Below are 19833 nucleotides of genomic sequence, written 5' to 3'. Positions count from 1 at the left end.
TATTCAATGTGTTTCATATATTACTGGTGCCGCTTTATTTGTGTCGAAATTAGTACTTCGCGGGATGTATACATGCGTAAACAACTTTTCCCTTACCATGTCAGTCAATTGCTCTTTCGCTTCTTGTTTTTCTTGAATTATGAACATTGAAAGAACTAGAAATTTATATCGAAATAATCAATTTATTCCTCCCATTCTTACTTTATACATATGTACTTCGCGTGGTGTTACGCCGTTTATTACTTTCTTCGCAAATTACCAACGCAACAGTTCGTACGCGAAACCTGAAGAACATCTATTAAACATAAATTTGATGTAAAAGGTCTATAATTTTGAAAAGGGGAAAGATTCGTATTTTTAAAGATAATTAAAATTAAACGGTGTTTATATTCAATGAAAATCCATGTAATTTACATACAACACGTATGACCCGATCTTGTTAAGAATGAAAGAAACAATGAATGTTTATAATCAGAGTAAATAGTAACGTCTTATAAGTTTTTATGAATGTTTACTAATCGAACTGATGAGCAGCATATCATTAAGTATTTGATCTACATTATATCACATCTTATTGAGAATTTACGGATTCGCTGGTGCAAAGGAACTAGATTAAACTTTTAAATACTATTTCAGTAACTCAGCTGAGAAAACAATTGAAATGAATGAATATATTACAGAATGAAGTAAAAAAGATGTAGTTTTTAATTACTTAATTATGAAAGTTTTGGCCCAATATATGCACGATGGTATCTTGTGATTTGCGTATTATTCTACATATTTCTCTTTTATAGTATCAAAACATTTGATGAAGAATTATATAAAATGTTCTCCAGAATCTACCAGGACATTGTATTCATATACGATTATACTAAATAAACCTAAGGAAAATACTTTTCATGTATCCATAAAATCAACACATCTACATTTTGGCAAACAATTTAGAATTCTGACATTCCTAGAACGTTAGTCTTTACAACAAAGCTATCGCCACATACGCGATTTAGCAGTTTCGTTATTTTATACCTACTTCGCGATGACACACTGGTGTCATATATTATGTACTGCAAATAAATTGTGACTTTTCTATTTATACTATTTTTCAGATTTCACTGTCTTCTATTTTTCAAAAAATGCTTCAAATCTAATGCAAAATTCTCTATTCTCATTTAATGTCATTCAATTACTGTTCAAAAATATACAAGTGGCTCTAGTGGTTCAGTTATTTTTGGTACTTGAAACTTTAGTTAAAGTATATTATTCTCGAATTGTTCAAAGTCTTGATACATTGATGAATGGAGAAGCGTACGTCTTACTAGTGCAGAAAGAATAACCGTAGAATTATAAAGAATTTGCCGAAAAATGAATGTAAAGAACAAATAGAAATATTGGTTACATGGAATGAAATTGAGATACAATGCTGTTAAAACTCTATTTCCGTGAATATGAGCGCGAACGTTGATGCTAGCACATAAATGAAACGCAGCTTGAATCACGAATATACTAGCATTATTGATCATCACAGGAATGTATTGCGTGCTTAACCACTGTATTATCCCAAGAACAAGATATTAATTCATCTTTGTACCATGCAAGCCCACGCACGAAATCAGTGTGTCCTTCGTTTTTGTACACCGATGAAAACTCTTTATTTATATCGAGGACCTCCACAATGGTATCGTCACAGCAACATGCTAATTCTTCTGACCTAAAACGCATAAGTGTTATACACAAATTGTTCGTAGCATTAACGCATCAATTGCTCTTTAAGTTATACTTATGTATATACTTATAGTACCTTTCCGGATTTGGATTAAATAAAAGTTTATGTACTGATCTGGGAAATATACACGACTCCTGTAATGCCGCGGCACCCACATTTCTAATATCAATTAGGCTAACATCTCCACCCTCCGAACCTATGGCTACAATATGATCCAAAATGGTATTCCAATTCACCGACGTTAAGCCAAGCTCTTTCTTCAGAATACCTTAAAAACAAAAGCACGATATAGTTACTGAGATAAAGTAACTAATATATAAATCTGCAGGTCATTACAGTCTTACATACTTTGCGCTGGTTTCGCTTGTCTTATGTCCCACAGTAATGCTTCGCAATCCAACGAGGTTGAAACGAACGTTGTGTTACTCCCAGGCTGCGCGTCGACACAGGTAACTATGTCTGTGTGAGCGAAGCCAAACGAGTATGTTGCGAGTAATTCTGCTATGTCCCAGACTTTTATGCTGTAACATAATCATAGCTCTCTATTAATTAAAATAACCAGATATTTTCTGTTACAATGCGGGACAGACTAGCAGGCAAGCAAAAAAAAAGGGGGTAACAGATCCGTGAGGAGATCTTTTCCATAGTTTATTATAGCATTTACAATATATTTAAAAATACATACTTGTGATTATAAAGTGATACATTGAAATGAAATTAAAAATATTTCTTTTCTCACAACAACAAAAAGTAGAGGAGACAGTAACTTTATGCCACTGCGAAAATGTAAAAGGTTCCATGTCCAATCCGGGACACTTTGCGGGACACTTTTCAGTGTGGGACAAAGGGCTCAAATGCGGGACTTCTGGTCACTTTACTATTAATGCTTCTAATGCAAGTAATGTTTCTTAATATGAATCGCTTACCAATAATCCATTCCTCCGGTAACTAAATGTGCGTTATCAGAAAATACAGAAAGCGTTAGCAGGCTATTATCGTGTTGGCAAGCATATCCTAAGCATTGTAATTCCTTTAGATGCGATTCGGCTGCTTCAACTAAACCAATCACTTGCAGCACTCCGCTATCTTCGCTAATTACAAATTTATCACATTCTAAGTAAGCGGCGCTGCAGACCCCACTCTTTGTTTTTGTAGCGACAAAAGCCTTGTCCCTGTGAAAGTCTGCGGTATCCTTATAATACCAAACAGTGCCACTCCAATAGTGGTCGGTCATATTACTACCTCCCAGAATGGCACTCTTCTCTGTAAATAAGCAGCATGATAATATTTCCCAGTAATCCATTTATCTGCTGCGATGCAAGATTATGTGAAAGCATCATTAAAGTTATGTGAAAGACTTAACCTATAGTGTGTTACCATTATAAACTAAAATAAATTGCAGATTCTTGTCAGGAACAGGCGGCCTGTCGGCTGCTGTCATTTTTCTATAAATATCTGCGTTTAAATTCGGGTCTACTAAGGAACTCATGACACATAAATCCCACTTTACGTCAAATTTATTTCAAACACACGCCAACGCAATACTCAGCAGTACGAAACTGTACATACGAAACTCAGAGCATGGTATGGACCGTAGCAATAATTTTTGTTCTACCCGGAACCGTCAGAGGGTTCGAAGCTAATTTTTAAATTCTCGAAACTTGAATCCGAAACTTTGCAAGGCTTCGAAAATCTCGAAACCCGAAACCCTCGAAACTTGAAGTGCTGATTCAGTTTTGTAAGTGGAATATCTTTCTTTAAGAACTGAAGTCAATAGAATTTTTCACAAATCTCTAATATCGACCATAGTTGAACCAACTACAAACAAAAATATAACAATATACAAATTTTGGAGGCACGCTGCGTACGATTCTTTATTCATTGATTTTATACTATTTCTTATCTGATTGTCAAGAGTTTCGAATCTCGAAAAAAGTGCAAAGCTTTGAATTCTCGAAACTCATCCCTAAAAATAATTATACAATTTATTTTTTAATATTTTAACTTATATTTTCAAGAAAATGCTTTCCTGCTGTTACAAAACTGTGCGCGTCCATAAGCCTAGCTTAGGGCGGTATTCTCAGTCGCTACTTATTCTTAAGCAAATGCTTAAGCATTCGGCATCCTTTACTAGCTACTAAGTTAGTAGAGGATGCCGTATACTGAAGCATTTGCTGTAGCGACTGAGAATACCGCCCTTAATGCTTCGTCCTTCAGGATTCTTCAGGTCCATGCCCCGAAATAACTATCGATATCCCTGCACAAAGATTATACTAAAGCCACGTTCACGCGACAGCGACACGGTGGTGATTGGTGAACATTCGCAACAAACTTTACAGCGTGATAAGTGCTTGCCAATCGGACACCGCAAATACTGAATGCAAAAAGTACTATACAAATTTGCAAATTGGAATATTAATGCTAGTACTAATGGATCATACATTTAGATATTTAAAAAAATCACAGACAAGAAGGGTAAACGTAATTTCCATTTATTCCAAATTATTTTAACAACGACAAAGAAGGAGGAAAGCAGCAATGGTGTAATTACTTAACGCATGAAATTCACTAGCAACGATGCCTTCGACGATGCACTCTCTAAATGAGGCATCTGCAATATCGCAACGGTCACGTTGCATTGCCCAATATCGATACAGCGGCGTTTTCTAAACAGCACCGCGATTCGTATCCGTGGTCTCTGAAAAGCTTTCCATTGGTCCGGAGAGCTCTTCGGTGTTCTAGCGTCGAGAGCGCGCGCGTCTTTTACCGGCGGCATTCCGTATTTCGGGATGTGCAGAAGTAGCGAACATGATTACCGTGGTAACGTCTGTCCGTGACGTAACACGTATACTCTTGATAATTTCCGTCGTGACGCATGCGTATTGGATTCAGAGCAAAAATCAGAATTAGTCCAACGGAATCCCGGAAAGTAGCGAGAGTGCGAGACACGGCGGTGTCGCTGTACAAAATATCCGAAGGAGCGCTGATTAACCTGTCACGACGTGGTATCGTTTATTCACGCGCTCGAAGGTGTTGCGGCTAATTGCTCGTAGGATTCGGTCGCCTGCTATAGCCAAGATGGGGAAGCCACATCAAGTTTTAATTATCGAACCGCCAAGCGAGCTGCGGTTCAGGGGTACGCTTAAACGACGAATCATTCTTTCGTGCGCATTTCCTCCGTGGATCTCTCCTCGATCTTTCTCATCCCATCCTCCGAGTTAGCGATCCGCTGACAAGGCGAGCACACCGTCGGCTCGTTATCACGAGCTGCACACGGTGCGCTACGTTGTCAAGATGACGTAAGGTTGACTCCGCTCGCCAATTTCTTTGCATCCCGATTCCCGACCAAATAGGATTACGTCCGACGACCTAGTGCAGAAATCGTCGGCCCCCTAGGCCGTACCTAACCCCATTCGTAATACGTCATTCGCTGTCAAAGCTATGTACAGTCATGATTGAATTTTGTCCTCCGTCTCCCCCTCTCGCATCCCTTCTCCCATAACCAGATATACAGCAAGCGTTATTCATCGAGCTGTATCGAATACGTTTATTTTTCCTGTACATATGCATATTTATGCACGGCATATATTTATCCGAGTTGCCTTTAGGCTGCGCAACTTTTTTAACGAAATATATCGTCCTTTAATTACGTCTGTATCGAATGTCATAGGTATATCAGTTGTGTTTAATCACACGTACGTACATGTACGAGCGTTCTTGTTGCGTTTCTGTTTTTTCTTCCTTTTTTTTATACGAATTTACGAAGTCGAACGATTTAAAAAGTTATCGAGAGAAAACTAGACATTCGCGGTAGAAGAAGCGAATTTTTATTCGATCGCATTTGTTGGAAATTTATCAATTTTTAATAACAGCTGAAATATAATTTGAAAACGATCATTTATGGTACAGAGAAAGCAATTAGTGCGCTTTTTGGAACTACAAGTGCAAACTTAATTGAGTAATACAGCTCATGAAAAGAAATAAAAATGTTTGGATAAACATGGAGCTGTAAATGTATTGCTCATAGAATTCTTGATTATTATGCGTTTTGTGATTATTTAGAAAATCATCTACGTAAAACTAATCCAGAACAAGATATATATTCGATTTCATTTGTCCGCTATTAGCGTCGAACACATTCTAAAAGAAGTAGCATATATTGTATGTTTCATTAGTAGCTCGAAGCTTGTAAAATCAAGAATCTGAAAAACAAGCTGCTGGCATACATTTATTAAAACTGCTTTTGTTTCCTTCAATCAGTTCTATTAACTAGGGAAGCTTATGCCTATAGCTTGTACACATTTATCCTTGTCAGTGGCGGATTTAAGAAAAAAGGCCCAGGTGGCAAACGTTCCGAGAGGCCCATTTCTTTGGGTAATGAAGAGATAGTTTACTAACAAACGGGTAAAGTGTAGTAGTACGAAAAAAGAAATGTAGTGTTTCACCTACATCTAATTAAAATTTTTTTCGGAGATGGGGCCCTGGCGGGCCTTCTGGGCAGGGGCCCAGGCAGCAACTGCTCATCAGCCACCCTGTTAAATCCGCCACTGATCCTTGTTTATGGTTATAAATGTATATTGTATACATACCCTAGTATATTGTTAACCTTTCTATGCAAATATGTTTGTAATATCTGTTTATTTTATGCTATTTAATTCAAAATTGATAAGAGTAGGTATTGTGTCTAACTGTGCATATACAGCATGGAACAATTCCCAAATTTATTGAAATTAATCTAAATGAAGCATGCTTGAAAATCAACACTTTTAGATGACACACGACTCTTATACCATATTGCAGGGCCATTCACAGAAACGTCAATCACATCGTATATGAAATTAATTAACCCATCGAATCACAATGTTTACTTTAAAATAAAGACAACTGCTCCAAAGAAGTACTGCGTACGTCCTAATGCTGGAGTTATCAAGCCAAAAACTGTCACTCAAATAGCTGGTTAGTTGCGAACAGTGAATCTACACGCAAATTTTTAGAGATCTTAAGCTTTCTCTATTTAAACATTGAATTCACTAGGTATTTTATCTTTCAGTGACCCTTCAACCACTTGATTTCGATCCAACAGAGAAGAATAAACATAAATTTATGGTGCAAGCTTTAATAGCCGATGACTTCACCGATGATGATTTTCCCCGAGCGGTATGTAACGAAAATATTTGAAAATTTCCACGCAACACGGTATAATAATGATTTCTTAATTATCGCCGTTCCCTGTGACGCCTCTGCTTAATCGTTCCGCCGATGATCAGTTTCAACTTTGCTTTACAGTGGAAGGAGCCAAACCCGGACCAGATAATGGAATCCAAGCTGAAATGCGTATTTGAAAATCCCATAACTAATACTACGATAGCCAAGACCACTTCGACTACCACAACGACTGAATCGGAAGCAAATACAAATAGCGATAAAACTAAAGGAGTGGGAGATATTGTAGAGTCATCGTCGAAGGTAACGGCTAGCGTGTATTTTACTTGTATTCCTTGTTCTCTCTAGCACGTGCTTATTACATAAGTAACACGATGGCACGTTTATCTTTATTAGGTTCTTGGAGACGCGGAAGTAAAATTGTATAAAGCAGCACAAGAGGTTAGTCAGCTCAGAGCGGAAGAAAGTACTCTCAGGCAGGAAAACCTCCAGTTGAAGGTGAGGTATTGAAGGATCCGTCAGTTAGTTGGATAACGAGATAGGGTGGATGTACCAGTAAATGAACACGTACCAGTGAATGGACATTTTATATTAAAATGAGTAAAATAAGTTATTAATTTAAGCAACTAATTAATTAGAGACTTCTTTTAATTTCTTTGCTTCATATTCAAACAATTTTTGCAGCACATGGAATCAATCGCGCTGCGAACATAATTTTATAAAAGTGTTCATTCATTAGCCTTAAGTGTTCATTTATTGGTGCGTTTATTCTGCATGGATTAATCCCGTTAACGGTTATTAACAGCGGATAAGTACAGAGATGATTTTCGTTTATAGGAAGATTTATTGAAGTTACGCAACGCGGCGTTGGGTAATGACGCTACCTTAGCAGCCACCAGAGCTTTGACCTCGCAGACCAGTAGACAATTGCCTCCGATTACTATCAATGTCCTTATCATTTTGATGGTCGTAATAGGATATTTGCTGGGGAAAATGTTCTGAGCAGCCATTACCTTACCGCATAACTTGGCACATCCCCCCTCTTCCCCTGTGTTTCTTAGCCTGCCCCCCGCTACCATATACCACTTACCGATCGAAAGGATCGGAACCAGTCATCGTATTACACGGTTGTTCATAATAAATACTATAAACGGGTAGTGGTTTACAATAATAGAATATTACTCGCTGCAGGAGTGTGCTTATATTTTGGTAAAGCGATCGAACTGTAAATCCTTTTTTAAGAAATAAAATCGTATACGTTGTAGTATAGACACAGAAATTTATGGTCAACTTCGTTGTCGTTACGTTAACAGCAAAATACTATTAATTTAAGTGTCTTACCGTGGATTGAAATTAATTACAATTACTATACATTCACGCTCATAACACCGCTTCCGTTTCTACGTTTCTTATAAAAGGATTTTCGCTTTACAAATTACGCTTGCGGCCGTGTCTTTGGAAACCATGTTGCCACTAAGTGAATTGTGTATGGGATACGAGATTCATTAAACATCAGTTCATTCAAACGACCGTGTTCAGTGACGCGGGGAATGCGAGTTCAGTTGCCTCGGCGAATAATGTATCTTCCCGCAGAAACAAGGATGATTTTCAAATTTTTTTTCTCGTTCTTTCGTTTCTCTTAGCATTCTAACAGTACTTAACAATCACACAATGTAAGATTGTACATAATGTATCCAGTTTAAGGTAATGTTATTAATGTCTAACAGACTCTAACGCGTATAGTCAGAGAGGGGGCGCTGGGAGGGGGGTGGTGGGGGTAGGAGGGGGGTAGGGGGAGGCTGGCTGATTAGTAGTGGTTCGCGTGACTCAGAAATTGGATACGCTGGCTCTATCCATCAGCAATGGTATATCACATAAGGAATTTAATGGATTAAATCTTTTGACGCTTCAGTGTATTTTTATTTCTTTATGTTTGTCTTATAAAAATTCGAAATAAAGATATCTCGGATGTCACACGACGGAAGTCTTATATGTTCTGTACACCTCTTTGCCATCGATCGTGTTTCAATTATTGGAAGTGGTGCATGGTATACATGGATATGGTACCGTTTGAAATGTCGGCGTAACGAAACCGCACGAGTTTATCGATATTGTACGTATAGTGGCAAGCGAGTTTGTAGATTGTCACGTCACAAATACTATCGAGCACGTCATAGTTATTAACGCATACATAAACATCCATATATCTGTGCCTTAGAAATAGGGGCAACAATATATATATATATTTATTTATATATATATATATATATATATATATATATATATATATATATATACATATATATATATATATAATAACTTAATCGTGCTTCATCGACGTTTCATTGTTCTAATATCTCCATATTCTGTACGCCTTGTCTGGTTCCTTCCGATAATAAATATTTAGGTTGTTATTGTAGTGTACAAGTGTGGGATATCTTACTAAAACGTCGAATGCGAACGCGTAGACACTTATCGTTTACAGATCACGCTATTTATTATTTCCAAGACGTTTATACGTTTAACAACCATATATCGAATATCTACGATTTTATATCATTAGATAGTTTCATCATTCTTCTAGCTTCTGATTCTTACATGTATATCGAATTCTCTTTCAACGTAGTCCTGTCTGACAAGTATTCTAAGGGAACGTCTGACCAGCTATCAGCAACTGGTAGAATGATGACAAAACCCGAGTATTGCGTAACGTAATCGTTTCTCTTCGATTGAAATTTATTATTAAAAGCATTTCATCATTTCACATATCTCTGCTAATTAGAAAGTGTATCGATTGGAGTCTCTCCATATCGTGGTGTTTATAAAATAAATATCGTAAACGAATAATTGTCCAATGTATGCCTAAGGTGCAGGTATAAGTTGCTTTTCTCCGTGTGGACACAAGAGGCACGCGCGACAAATGGCTTGAGAATTCTCCAGTTAAATAAATACCCGACTTCCGCGGATCAGCGAACCACCCAAGGTTCCTGTAAAAGCGTTCTTAAAAAATTTCTACGTATGTAAAACCACGAGATTCTTTCTACCACGGATAAATCGCAATCGATTATTATCACGCAATTATTCCGCCACCGCTAGAATTCTTGATCCATTGCGCCGCCTCGATGTTACTGTATGTACATTTATTACTGTTTAGAACCGATATCGTTAACGCGGCTCGCAAGACCGGAACGAAACAGATTGCCATTATGCAAAGAAATATCTGACTGGAACTGTAAAAGTTTGCGGAAGTCACTGTAACTATATTAATACTATCGCGGGAAATACTAGCGGGCATATTACAGAAGCATTGTTTTAAGTACATGTAGCATTCATCTTTCTTACTCCGTACGTGGAAATAAAATTGCAGAATATAACGTTTACGCGGCGACACTTGTACTTTAAATATCGCCAATCAATTACTACGAAGGTTACTCGCCGTAAATATAGTTCGAATCGATCGGCCAGATGTGATAATTTTATGTTCTCGAAAAAAATAGATGCGCGAACCGAAGTAGCGTGGGTCGACCTTTAGCCAGACCACCCTCTCGATAGTGCATGTGCACCCGCGTACTTTCTCCCTCCGAGCCTGTCGAGTGGAAGGAGGAAGAGGGTGGCGGGGGAGGAGGAAGGGTGGAATAGTTGGAAATGCAGCGACGAGTGCTACTGAAAATTACACCACAGATTCATAATCTTTGGCTCGGAATGTCTCGTTCGGCGATTCGTGGCGCGATACTGTTTCCGTCCAAGTTCAAGATTTCAGACAAGCGACGTTGCTCGACGGGGTACAAACAATCGATGACCCACTCTCCGGAAGAAGCAACCCACTTGGAATTTCAGATTTTAGACTTCTCGATCGGGTGGGTCAGCTCTGTGCAGGCGAGAAAGAGAAACCTGACGTTCGTGTTCCTACATTATTTCCTCCATCAAGACTGTTCTCGCGCCCTGTCCTAGGGGTGGTTCTGGAGGAGCCATCAGGCGCATCTGCGTGCCGCGCAGCAGGGCCAATTCTCCTTAAAATTTCAAGCGGCACGAGGCGTGCACGCCGATGTACAGATATATTTCATGCGAGGCTCTGTGGAATTCGTTGGGAGGATTTAGTTGCTCTTTCACCGACACGTGACTCCGTTTGGTCGGGCTGGTGAAACGACACCCGTGCCGAGACGTTCTCGTGCGAACTAAAGTCGCGTAGGACCTCCTCGGTCAGGAGGTGCGGATAAATCAGGATCGGGAAGGAGGGAGGTGGATGGCAGAGAGTGGAGCGGCGGATACAGCGCAGAGCAGCCTGATCAGGGTGGCGGCGGCAGTAGCGACTGGCTATTGATTTCAAGGGCTTCCTTAACCCCCCGCTTTGCCGCTGAGTGCCCGACGGCTTCAGGTCACCCCGAAGGGCTCCTGGTGCCCGTGACTAAAACAATTCCGCTCGTTTGCTACTGCTACCAGCCGACGCGTTCGACGCTGCTCCACTCGCGACTCCAGCTTCCCAAGTTGCACCGTTGCCTCCCGACGGTCCCAAACCACGGAGCTCCGCGTTTCAGCAACGAGACGTCTGGCAGCGAGCGATACTCCGAACGGTAACCGCGCGGACCTCGGAGACACTGCGCATAGATAGAGGCACCGAGCATCGATCTCACCCCTGCATCGGTTCGGAATATTCGAAAGAGGTACGCGATCGTGTTCTACTATCGTAGGGCACAGTATAGAGGCCAATGTTAGCCGGGCCGTGGAGCGGAGGGACTGGCGAGGAAAGACGGGACCGTGGCCGGTAGAAGACGCCCCGAATAAGGGAGTTGTTGAAAATTTCGCGGTTAAGTGGTCGTCCGAGGTCCGAGGCTCGGTGGCGAAGATGATCGAGAGGGAGAGCAGAGGAGCAGAGAAGAAGGGGGTGAAGGAGTAGGGGTGTCGGGGATCCAGGATAGGCGAGCACCCGCGGTGGTTACGGTACTGCGCGAGTCGGGCCGAGCGCAGACGGATCGCGGGGTGAGCCGTCGCTCGGCATACGTCGAACTAGGTGCCCCGTGTTGGGGCGTCTCCTGCCATCGAGCATCGGTGTCGTGCAGTCGATCGGGGGACGACCACCGCCTTCTTCGAAGCCACTTGGTAGTCCCGGACCGTACCGTACCGTATCGCATCGTAACGGACTGGACTGGAGCACGGGAACGTCTTCGACGAGACCCCCCTTTGTGTTCGGGACCACCCCTGAGTTTGTGTACCAGCGCAGGGGCAGACACGGCGACGACGATGAGACTGCGAGGATGGTACTCGTGGTAGCGCGACCACAGTGCGTCGTGGCCAGTGCGGGCGTCGGCGTCGTCGTCGGTTGTGCACGCGTTCGGACGAGCAAGGAGATGGTGTCCCCGGATCGTACGGAGGAAAGTGACTTGGTTGCTAAAGCCGCTGCTACCGTCAGTGCCGCGTACGCGTACAACGTCCCCGATGTGGTCGTAGCCGTCGTCGCTACCGCCACCGCCACCGCCAACGCCATCGCTGCCGTTACTATCGCTGCCGTCACCACCGCTACCGCCACCGTCAACGCTGCCGTGGCCGTCGCCGCCAATCCTGCCACTGCCAATACCGCCGTTCCCGACGACGCGGCCACGATCAGCCTCCTTGCTGCCAGCCAGACTTACGGCGCGACTCGTCAGACGGTCTAACCACCCCCGTATACCAACGGTGAGTGAGATTATTTCTGCTTTCCTTCCTCGACCCAGCCCCATTCACCATTTCCCTGTCTCCCGACGCCTAGTCCTTCGAGGCTCGCACCCTTAATCGACAACGAGGAACAGGTAAGGCTTTCCTTCGATGGAGAATGGAGGAACAGGGAGAGTGAAATTCTATGGGAACAGAAAATAGATCGAGAGAGGAAGAGAGAGAGGGAGAGAGAGATAGAGGGACCAGTATGAATGCTGTTTTATATATATATATATATATATATATATATATATATAAAATACGTATATGAGAGAAAGAGAAAGAGGGAGGGGTAGAGAAAGAGGGAGAGAGAGAGAGGGGGGAGAGAGTGAGAGAGAAGTGGGAGGGGATGACGAAGGATAAAAGCGACGAGAAGGAAGTACGAATGGAGTGAAAGATCCTATTCGTTTCTCGACCTTGCGTACGCGATCAGAATGGGATTTCTCGTCCCATTCTCAGCGATCGTCGTGTCCCGGCGACTCGACTCCACATAACCTCCGTCAATCGATAATACAAGACGACGGCACCCGCGGCGCTCGGCAAGATCGGCCTAGGAACGAGCACAGGCCGCGTTCCTGGGCTTCAGCCTTGCCTATCGCCGAACGTCACCGATACACCCTTTACCCAGCCATTTTCCTAACCGCCACCCGTCCCGCTAACCCAGACCATCGCCCGAGAATTTCCAAACCCCGAGTACACCGAGAGGCCACCGTGCCACGGAGCTGAGAGGTGCTCGTTTGCCCGTTCCGTTGGGCGGTGAACGGGTACGCGTCACCCATGTACCTTCTTCGCCCGTCCGGAAGTGTCTTCGTGCCGGAATGTATCCTGCACCTCGTTCCTCCACGACACCGCTACAACCTCGCCCATGTTAATTGGCGAGGATCGATCCCCCCTGGAAACGATTACACGGCCGCGGCCTCACGGCCGTTCGATCGCGCGCTCGGGATGTCCTGTTCGCGGGCGGAACATGTCATATACCTCGAGGAGCACGGCAACGCGGCCAGTCGAGCAAGATAATCGGGATGAGGCCGCGGCTGGGCGGAGATAACGAAGGTTGCTCCTCGTCTCGCGGCTCCTCCAGCGGCCCGTGACGCTTCCGTGCGCCATTTGCGTGGCGAGAACTCGACGAGGCGCGTCTCCTCACCCGTCCTGTGCCGCGGGACGCGCGGATCCGCGCCGTCTCACAGTGGTTCCAAAGTGCCTTCTTCTGGACAAAACTCCGTATCTCCGTCAATTCTCAACCGATTTTTGATTTTTTTTTTGCTCGTTTTGTCGGGGATTAAAAGGATTAAAGGATTAAAATTGCTAAAATGTCAAACAGTAGTTTTCCAAAATTTTCTTTAGGGATTAAAAAAAAATTCTGAACTCTTGGTTCCGAAACGAGTTTATTAAACAGTTTTTTTTTCATTTAGTTAGTCTTCTTCCATATATTCTACATCTTCTTTATAATTAGACAAAAGATATTTTGCGTCTTTTTCAAGTGCAACAGACGGAATTGGCCATTGGGACCTCGAAATCGAAATTAAAGGATCCGATGATATTAATAAATTATGCATTATATCCTCATTTGTCGAAAACCTCGAACAGTGTCTGGTATTAAATTGCCGGAATTTTTAGTCGAGTTTAAAACGCCTTTTCCATGAATTAAAATTTTGTGTATCGATGATGGCATAAAATACCATCCATACTCCCTAATAAAAATTTTGGCCGTTTCGAGAGAAAAAGATTGGAACTTTGATGGGTTTCGCTGCTTCCACACGACAGAACTTGTGAAATTATAAAAAAATTGTAAATAGGTAAGTTCTTTGTTCACTTCTGTGATTTCTGCTATCATCGGATCCTTTAATTTCGATTTGGAGGTCCCAATGGCCAACTCCGTCTGTTGCACTTGAAAAAGACGCAAAATATCTTTTGTCTAATTATAAAGAAGATGTAGAATATATGGAAGAAGACTAACTAAATGAAAAAAAAAATGTTTAATAAACTCGTTTCGGAACCAAGAGTTCAGAATTTTTTTTTAATCCCTAAATAAAATTTTGGAAAACTACTATTTGATATTTTAGCAAATTTAATCCCCGACAAAACGAGCAGAAAAAGATAAAAATCGGTTAAGAATTCACTGAGATACGGAATTTTATCTACAAAAAGGCACTTTGAGCGCTATCGCCAATTAAACAACATGGGATTAACACCGCAGTGGCAAATAGTGGCAGCTAATTCTGTTCGGAATTTGTTTATTACATTGCTACCCACCTTCCAAATGCAAAATATGTGGTACGGAAAGATTCGATAAAGTTTTATTTACTAATACACAATAATAAAAACGTAAAAATATAAATCACGGTTTTGACTTTCTGCAATATTTCTGAACGCTATTAGCTTCTATAATCATACATTAAATTGATATTTCAGACGGTTCTGGTTGTAGTAAACTCGGTAGACATTCCAAATTTTCAGCCATTCTAAAGTTGTATTTCAAACATTCTAACGTATCAACAAATCGCCTGTTTTATGTTTCCGCGATTGCCAGGTACCAATTAAAAAAAGATTCTACGTAAAAAAAACTACTCAGATAAGCAAAATCTTATCAAATTAGCCCCAAAGATTGTTCTACTAAAGTTTTCATCCAACTTTGCCAGAAAAAAGATAGAGAAAACATGTTTTGACCGCAATTCAGGTACTTCACATTATAGCAAATTTAATCCCCGACAAAACGAGCAGAACAAAATCAAAAATCGTTTGAGAATTGACGGAGATACGGAATTTTGTCCGCGGAAAGGCACTTTGGAACCACTGTGCGTCTTCGGTGATCTACATACGCGCGTCGCGCGAACCGGATGAATGAATGAAAATAAAGTAAAGTAGGTTAACGAGAACGGGATCATCCGAGCGGGCTTCGAACCGCGGCTCCTTCGGCCGAGTTCCCGTCCGCACTTTTACCGGCTGGCTCCTTATCGACCCCTCCCCCTCTGGAAAATCCCAGCGCAGGGCACGGTAGGATTCGATCGCGGAGGGGGAGGCTCGGTTTTGAGTCGCGTCGAAACGAGCACGCCGCTTTCCACGGATCCGCACGCGTCGCGGAACCGCGCCTATTGTCGTATTGTTATCTACACGCGAGCTGTAATGCGCCCGGGGCCTGCCGCTGGGAATAATCATACGTATCTAGTTTCTGGCTCGAATCAATGCTCGCAATTGTGTTACTTGGAAATGGCAGGGGCTCCGCGGAACCGTCGCGCGCCCGCTCCGGCACGAGACCCGACCAGGAGGAAAGGAATGCCTCGATTCGCGCCAGCTACGGAGCCTTTTCTTCGTTATTGGATAACGATCGGGACTCTGCGACGTGCCTTCCTTTCGCCGCGATATTTCCATCGTCGCGTAACCTGCCCTCGAATTACCATTCCGTGGATGCTCCTTCGAATTCCTACCGCGAGGATCTTCACCGTGGCGCAACGCTACGATCGCCGTTCTCCTCGCTGGTCCCTCTTAACCCTTAACTGGTATCCTAGGGTCAGTCATGACCCCAAGCACGCAAGGTTCGCTGCAAAATATTTGGTTGTCTAAGTTTGTAAACTGATTTTCTAATTAATTTTCTACGTATCTATTATTTTATACATTACCTACGAACAAAATAGGTATTCATAGGGGTTGATCTAATGTCGACTTTACAAATTTCTGTGTCCTTTTTTATTTCGGGTCTGCCACGACCCCGAGATAACAGTTACGTTTGAAAAAACAGTATACCAGTTAAGGGTTAAACCATACTCGTGGCTCCCTTATCGCGACACGCTGTCGCGGCGGCGTTGCGACGGCAGCACACCGCGACGAAAGTAATGCATTCGTGCGTCATCGTTTTCGGAGTTGCGCGCTGCGCTACGGAACTATCGAGTCGGGATGATCCAGCGGGAACAATGAGATCAGTGGGTTGTTTGGTGGTCAAACGTTTACACTGGCCTGCGGGGACACGCTGAAGTGAATCGGGACACAGGATAGAGAGGCATCCTTACCCCCTGGCGTTTCGTTCATCGATAAAGGCTCGTCCCGTGCATGTGTGCGCTGGTAGGTGTCAGGCGCGCACGTAACTGCATACTCCTCGCACGCCTGTATGCATGCACGATCACGAATTTACAGGGTGGCTCGGAGTTATTGGCAGGAACTAGATAGCGGGGGATGAAAGTTGTAGGAAGGAACAAGCGGTGACGGATTTGGAGATTTGGCGCCCCTGGGCTAACGAGCGTCTGCCCTTTGCAGGAAATATCGTGGAATGTTTTAATTACAAAGATTTGAGACAATTTTAAAATTAATTCAATATCAGTTATGGCTAATTTGCTAGATGAAAGAAAAGTGAATTGTTTTTAAAGTCGTCTCAAGCCTCTGTTTAAAACCTGTTCCAATTTCTTTCGCCCAGAAATAATCACTCCCCAAAATTAATCACTCCCCAAAATTGTCCGCCCTACGCTGCAGCCTACTTAGCCTATATACAAATCCACCCCTGGGAACAAGGAGTGTTAATGAATATAGAGCCGGGTTAGGTACACTTTGCGAGGATACCTGCCTGGTGTGCCATTTACCTAGGGACACCTCGTACGTTGCCTGAATTAAGTGGAACTGATTTTGTGATGTAGCACAGTGGAATTACTGGATAATGCTGGTGGTTTTGGATCGCGGTGACCGTTGAAGCGAGGAATTTAAAGGCCCGGTGGCGTTCTGTAAAATACCTTGCTGCCGCGTGGACGTTTTGCGACGAATCTAAAGCAGAGTTACAAAGATCTCTGGATTTAGAAAAGCAGCGGCGGGAGCCACGAGGAGTTGCCTCGTATCTGAAGCCCTAGATTTCAATTCCATGAGCATCTATTCTTCTTTTCTCAAGCCTTGTCATTATCAATTGAGGGCTCCGAAATGTGTTTTTTAAAGCCCCAGCGTATGATTGCACTGCCGTACATAAAACGAGTATTCGTCCTGTCTGCTATTGAGCGAGCAGACGGAGTCACTTTAAATCAGCGCAGGGACCAATGGGGAATAAAAGAGAATCGCCGCAGACGAGACGGAGGATACGAGATTGTGGATTCACGACGAACCTCTTGTTCGTTAAGTATTCTAATCTGGACTTATAATCCGATACTATCAGACTTCCACGACCTGCGTTTATTTCACCTACCCCGGCTCCTCATCGCGAGTTTCATTAGCAAGCCAAGCTTGCGCTTATAGCGCTGAGTTTTTGCTGCGCTAAGTGCACGGAGCGCGTACGATAAAGCGTGTGTACCTTCCCGATTAGTTTAAGCCAGCACACCCCAGTCTTCGAGGAGGTGTACGTAAGGGTCTAATCCATCTTGCGGCGGGCTTATATCGAGCGAAGAAAGCGCCCTGCCCGAAAATAGAGAGCGTGACTTACGATCGGCAATTAATCGCGAGGCCCGCGGATAAACGATTATTGCTCGCGTGCCGCATTGGCTTCCGTTACAGGCGAAAAGTGCGGGGGAGCCCGGATCCAATTTGCAGGGAACTTCGCATTTCCCCGCGCGCTGTAAGCAAAAGGAGCTTCGCTTCCACAAGCGCTCGTACTTCTCCGACTGCTCTCATATACGATAATCGGGCGACGACTTTCAACTACCATCAATCACGCGCGGAGCGCTCTTTAATAAATCTCGAAAGTTCGTAATAAATTGGAGAAGTTGCCGCTGAGGATCTCGCGGAAGAAGCGTAGCCCGGCGAGCGTGCACGCTCGTGACCCACTTACTTTCGTGTTTACTTGATCGATCATACGCGTATATTTCTTAAACTAAATTCTTTATCTGCCTGCCACCCTGCGGCGGTGATCGCGCACCCCCGTACCTATTCCTATCTAGCGCACGCCCGCTCCGCCACCCTGCTTTCAACTGTTATCTCCCCGCGAACAATGTTCGGCTCCTTCGACCTGCTACTTCCCCGCTTTCATCTCCGATCGTGTTTTCTTGTCCCGCGCGCTCAATGTACCAGTGCGCGCGATGCAGCAACGGCTCCCTCGGCGGCGCGGCCTCTACGTAAATCACCCGAAACGCGGCGGGCGCAGCTTGACAGGTATCGCTGCGAAAAACGCCGCGAAAATGCCCCGCTGTTCTAGGATTTATATATCCCGACGACGGTATTACGTGTGGGACGTATAGGTATAATAGATAATATATATTTCCCGAAGGACCTGTTGGCAGCCCGCCAGCCCGGAATATGTATCCTCGCAAGTCTTCTTCATCGCAATACCCGCGGCTCTCTATGGTGCGGAAATGAGGAAAGCCTGGCTGTAGCGTTCGCGGCAGCGCATCTCATTGATCCATTTAAATCACGAGTGCTCCGAATACTGGGTGTCCCTGAAGCGCACGCTGCAGCCGTCAAAGCGGGGTGGTTTCCACGCGAAAGGTTACGCGGAGATCGTGGAATAAAGTCCCCTCGCAGGAAACTTTGTTTTTCAGAGAAACGACTTGGAATGCATTTTCGAATTTAGTTTTAATTATTTTGGATATTTTACTGGCCAGTGGCGCGCTCAGGGTTTAATTTTACGGAGAGCAGTGTTGAACGGATCAAAAAATATTTAATACAAGTTCGAGGGAATTCGTTAGGTGACTGTAAAAATTTATTCGAAGAATAAAACCCAGTTTCTTTTCTTTTTGCAAAGCTCCTCCTTTGGCGGCGCCTGGTCCCCTTGGTTTCCTCTCGGGTTGCGCCACTGCTACTGGCTGCGTCGACTAATATATTATTAACTTCAAGAAAGTTGAATAGGAACCGGGAATACAGTAATGCTTCTGTTGCAGAGCTTCTGAAGTGAAGCTATTAAAAAGCAATTACTTATTTTGTTTTATTTTAATCTTCCTTATCTCGAATCGAGGGAAAGGAGGAGTCGAGGATTGAATCACTGGGCAGATCGGTCGGAAATCGGTAGGGGCGTTGGTACGCTCTTATGTGGAACGCAGCGTGGGATCATTCTTATTTCCAAACGCCCTGTGCGTTTCGTTGCGAGCTTCAGCCACGGTGTGCTGTGTTTGGTTCAGTGTCTCATTACCAGTGCAAACTTTGTTGCGTTTCGAGACGGATCTCGATGGGCGTCGACGAGGGAGCGCAGAATTCGAGTGTTACGTAAGATGCCCCATTAATTCAGCTACACAGAAGCGAGTTCGCGCGTAAATATATTACGTCGGGGATTGTTTCGCATTTACAGCATTACCGAGACCGTTCCAATAGAGATTACTGAAGGCCAGCGGACCGTAAATGCCGCTCGAATGTAGGTTGTACAC

At 43.5% G+C, this 19833-nt stretch overlaps 3 protein-coding genes across 5 annotated transcripts in view; 2 read left to right on the top strand and 1 right to left on the bottom strand.

Moving 5' to 3' along the window:
* Positions 1 to 162: 162 nt before the first annotated feature.
* Positions 163 to 3305, bottom strand: LOC143378264 (methylosome protein WDR77). Of its 2 annotated transcripts, none has more exons than XM_076830004.1 (5): positions 3101 to 3305; positions 2650 to 2986; positions 2072 to 2244; positions 1799 to 1991; positions 163 to 1708 (listed from the first exon to the last, which is right to left on the bottom strand). In XM_076830004.1, the coding sequence occupies exons 1-5, from the start codon at positions 3210 to 3212 to the stop codon at positions 1510 to 1512; spliced, it is 1014 nt and encodes a 337-aa protein (XP_076686119.1). In that variant the 5' UTR covers positions 3213 to 3305; the 3' UTR covers positions 163 to 1509. The 2 variants fall into 2 exon arrangements, with proteins under 2 accessions (XP_076686119.1, XP_076686120.1); XM_076830005.1 differs by having other exon boundaries at positions 3087 to 3226.
* Positions 3306 to 4536: 1231 nt separating this feature from the next.
* Vap33 (VAMP-associated protein 33kDa) overlaps positions 4537 to 19833 on the top strand; it is a 135457-nt gene continuing 120160 nt past the window's right edge. The window contains exons 1-6 of one of the 2 annotated variants that reach the window (XM_076830013.1): positions 4544 to 4859; positions 6524 to 6679; positions 6774 to 6880; positions 7010 to 7189; positions 7283 to 7384; positions 7724 to 8865. In XM_076830013.1, the coding sequence (XP_076686128.1) occupies positions 4802 to 4859; positions 6524 to 6679; positions 6774 to 6880; positions 7010 to 7189; positions 7283 to 7384; positions 7724 to 7888 (768 nt within the window). In that variant the 5' untranslated portion in view covers positions 4544 to 4801 and the 3' untranslated portion in view covers positions 7889 to 8865. Of the gene's footprint in view, positions 4860 to 6523; positions 6680 to 6773; positions 6881 to 7009; positions 7190 to 7282; positions 7408 to 7723; positions 8866 to 19833 lie in introns of those variants that run through there. The other variant, XM_076830014.1, reaches the window with a different exon arrangement.
* Positions 11871 to 19833, top strand: part of Glut1 (Glucose transporter 1) — a 50840-nt gene continuing 42877 nt past the window's right edge. Inside the window, exon 1 of the mRNA XM_076829946.1 lies at positions 11871 to 12556. The gene's annotated coding sequence lies outside the window, so the exon portion shown is untranslated. The remainder of the gene's footprint in view (positions 12557 to 19833) is intronic.

Source organism: Andrena cerasifolii, chromosome 1 (assembly GCF_050908995.1).
Source record: "Andrena cerasifolii isolate SP2316 chromosome 1, iyAndCera1_principal, whole genome shotgun sequence".
Lineage (NCBI taxonomy): Eukaryota > Metazoa > Arthropoda > Insecta > Hymenoptera > Andrenidae > Andrena > Andrena cerasifolii.
The sequence above is the reverse complement of the archived record's forward strand: the minus strand, read 5'-3'. Positions and strand labels throughout refer to the sequence as shown.

Bases quoted from the DNA above. Each gene is read 5' to 3' on its own strand.
- LOC143378264 (XM_076830004.1), bottom strand. From the start codon at position 3,212: ATGAGTTCCTTAGTAGACCCGAATTTAAACGCAGATATTTATAGAAAA. The intron at 1,992-2,071 runs GTATGTAAGACT...TTTGTTTTTAAG, and splicing joins ACAAGCGAAACCAGCGCAAA to GTATTCTGAAGAAAGAGCTT. The intron at 1,709-1,798 runs GTACTATAAGTA...TATGCGTTTTAG, and splicing joins TTTAATCCAAATCCGGAAAG to GTCAGAAGAATTAGCATGTT.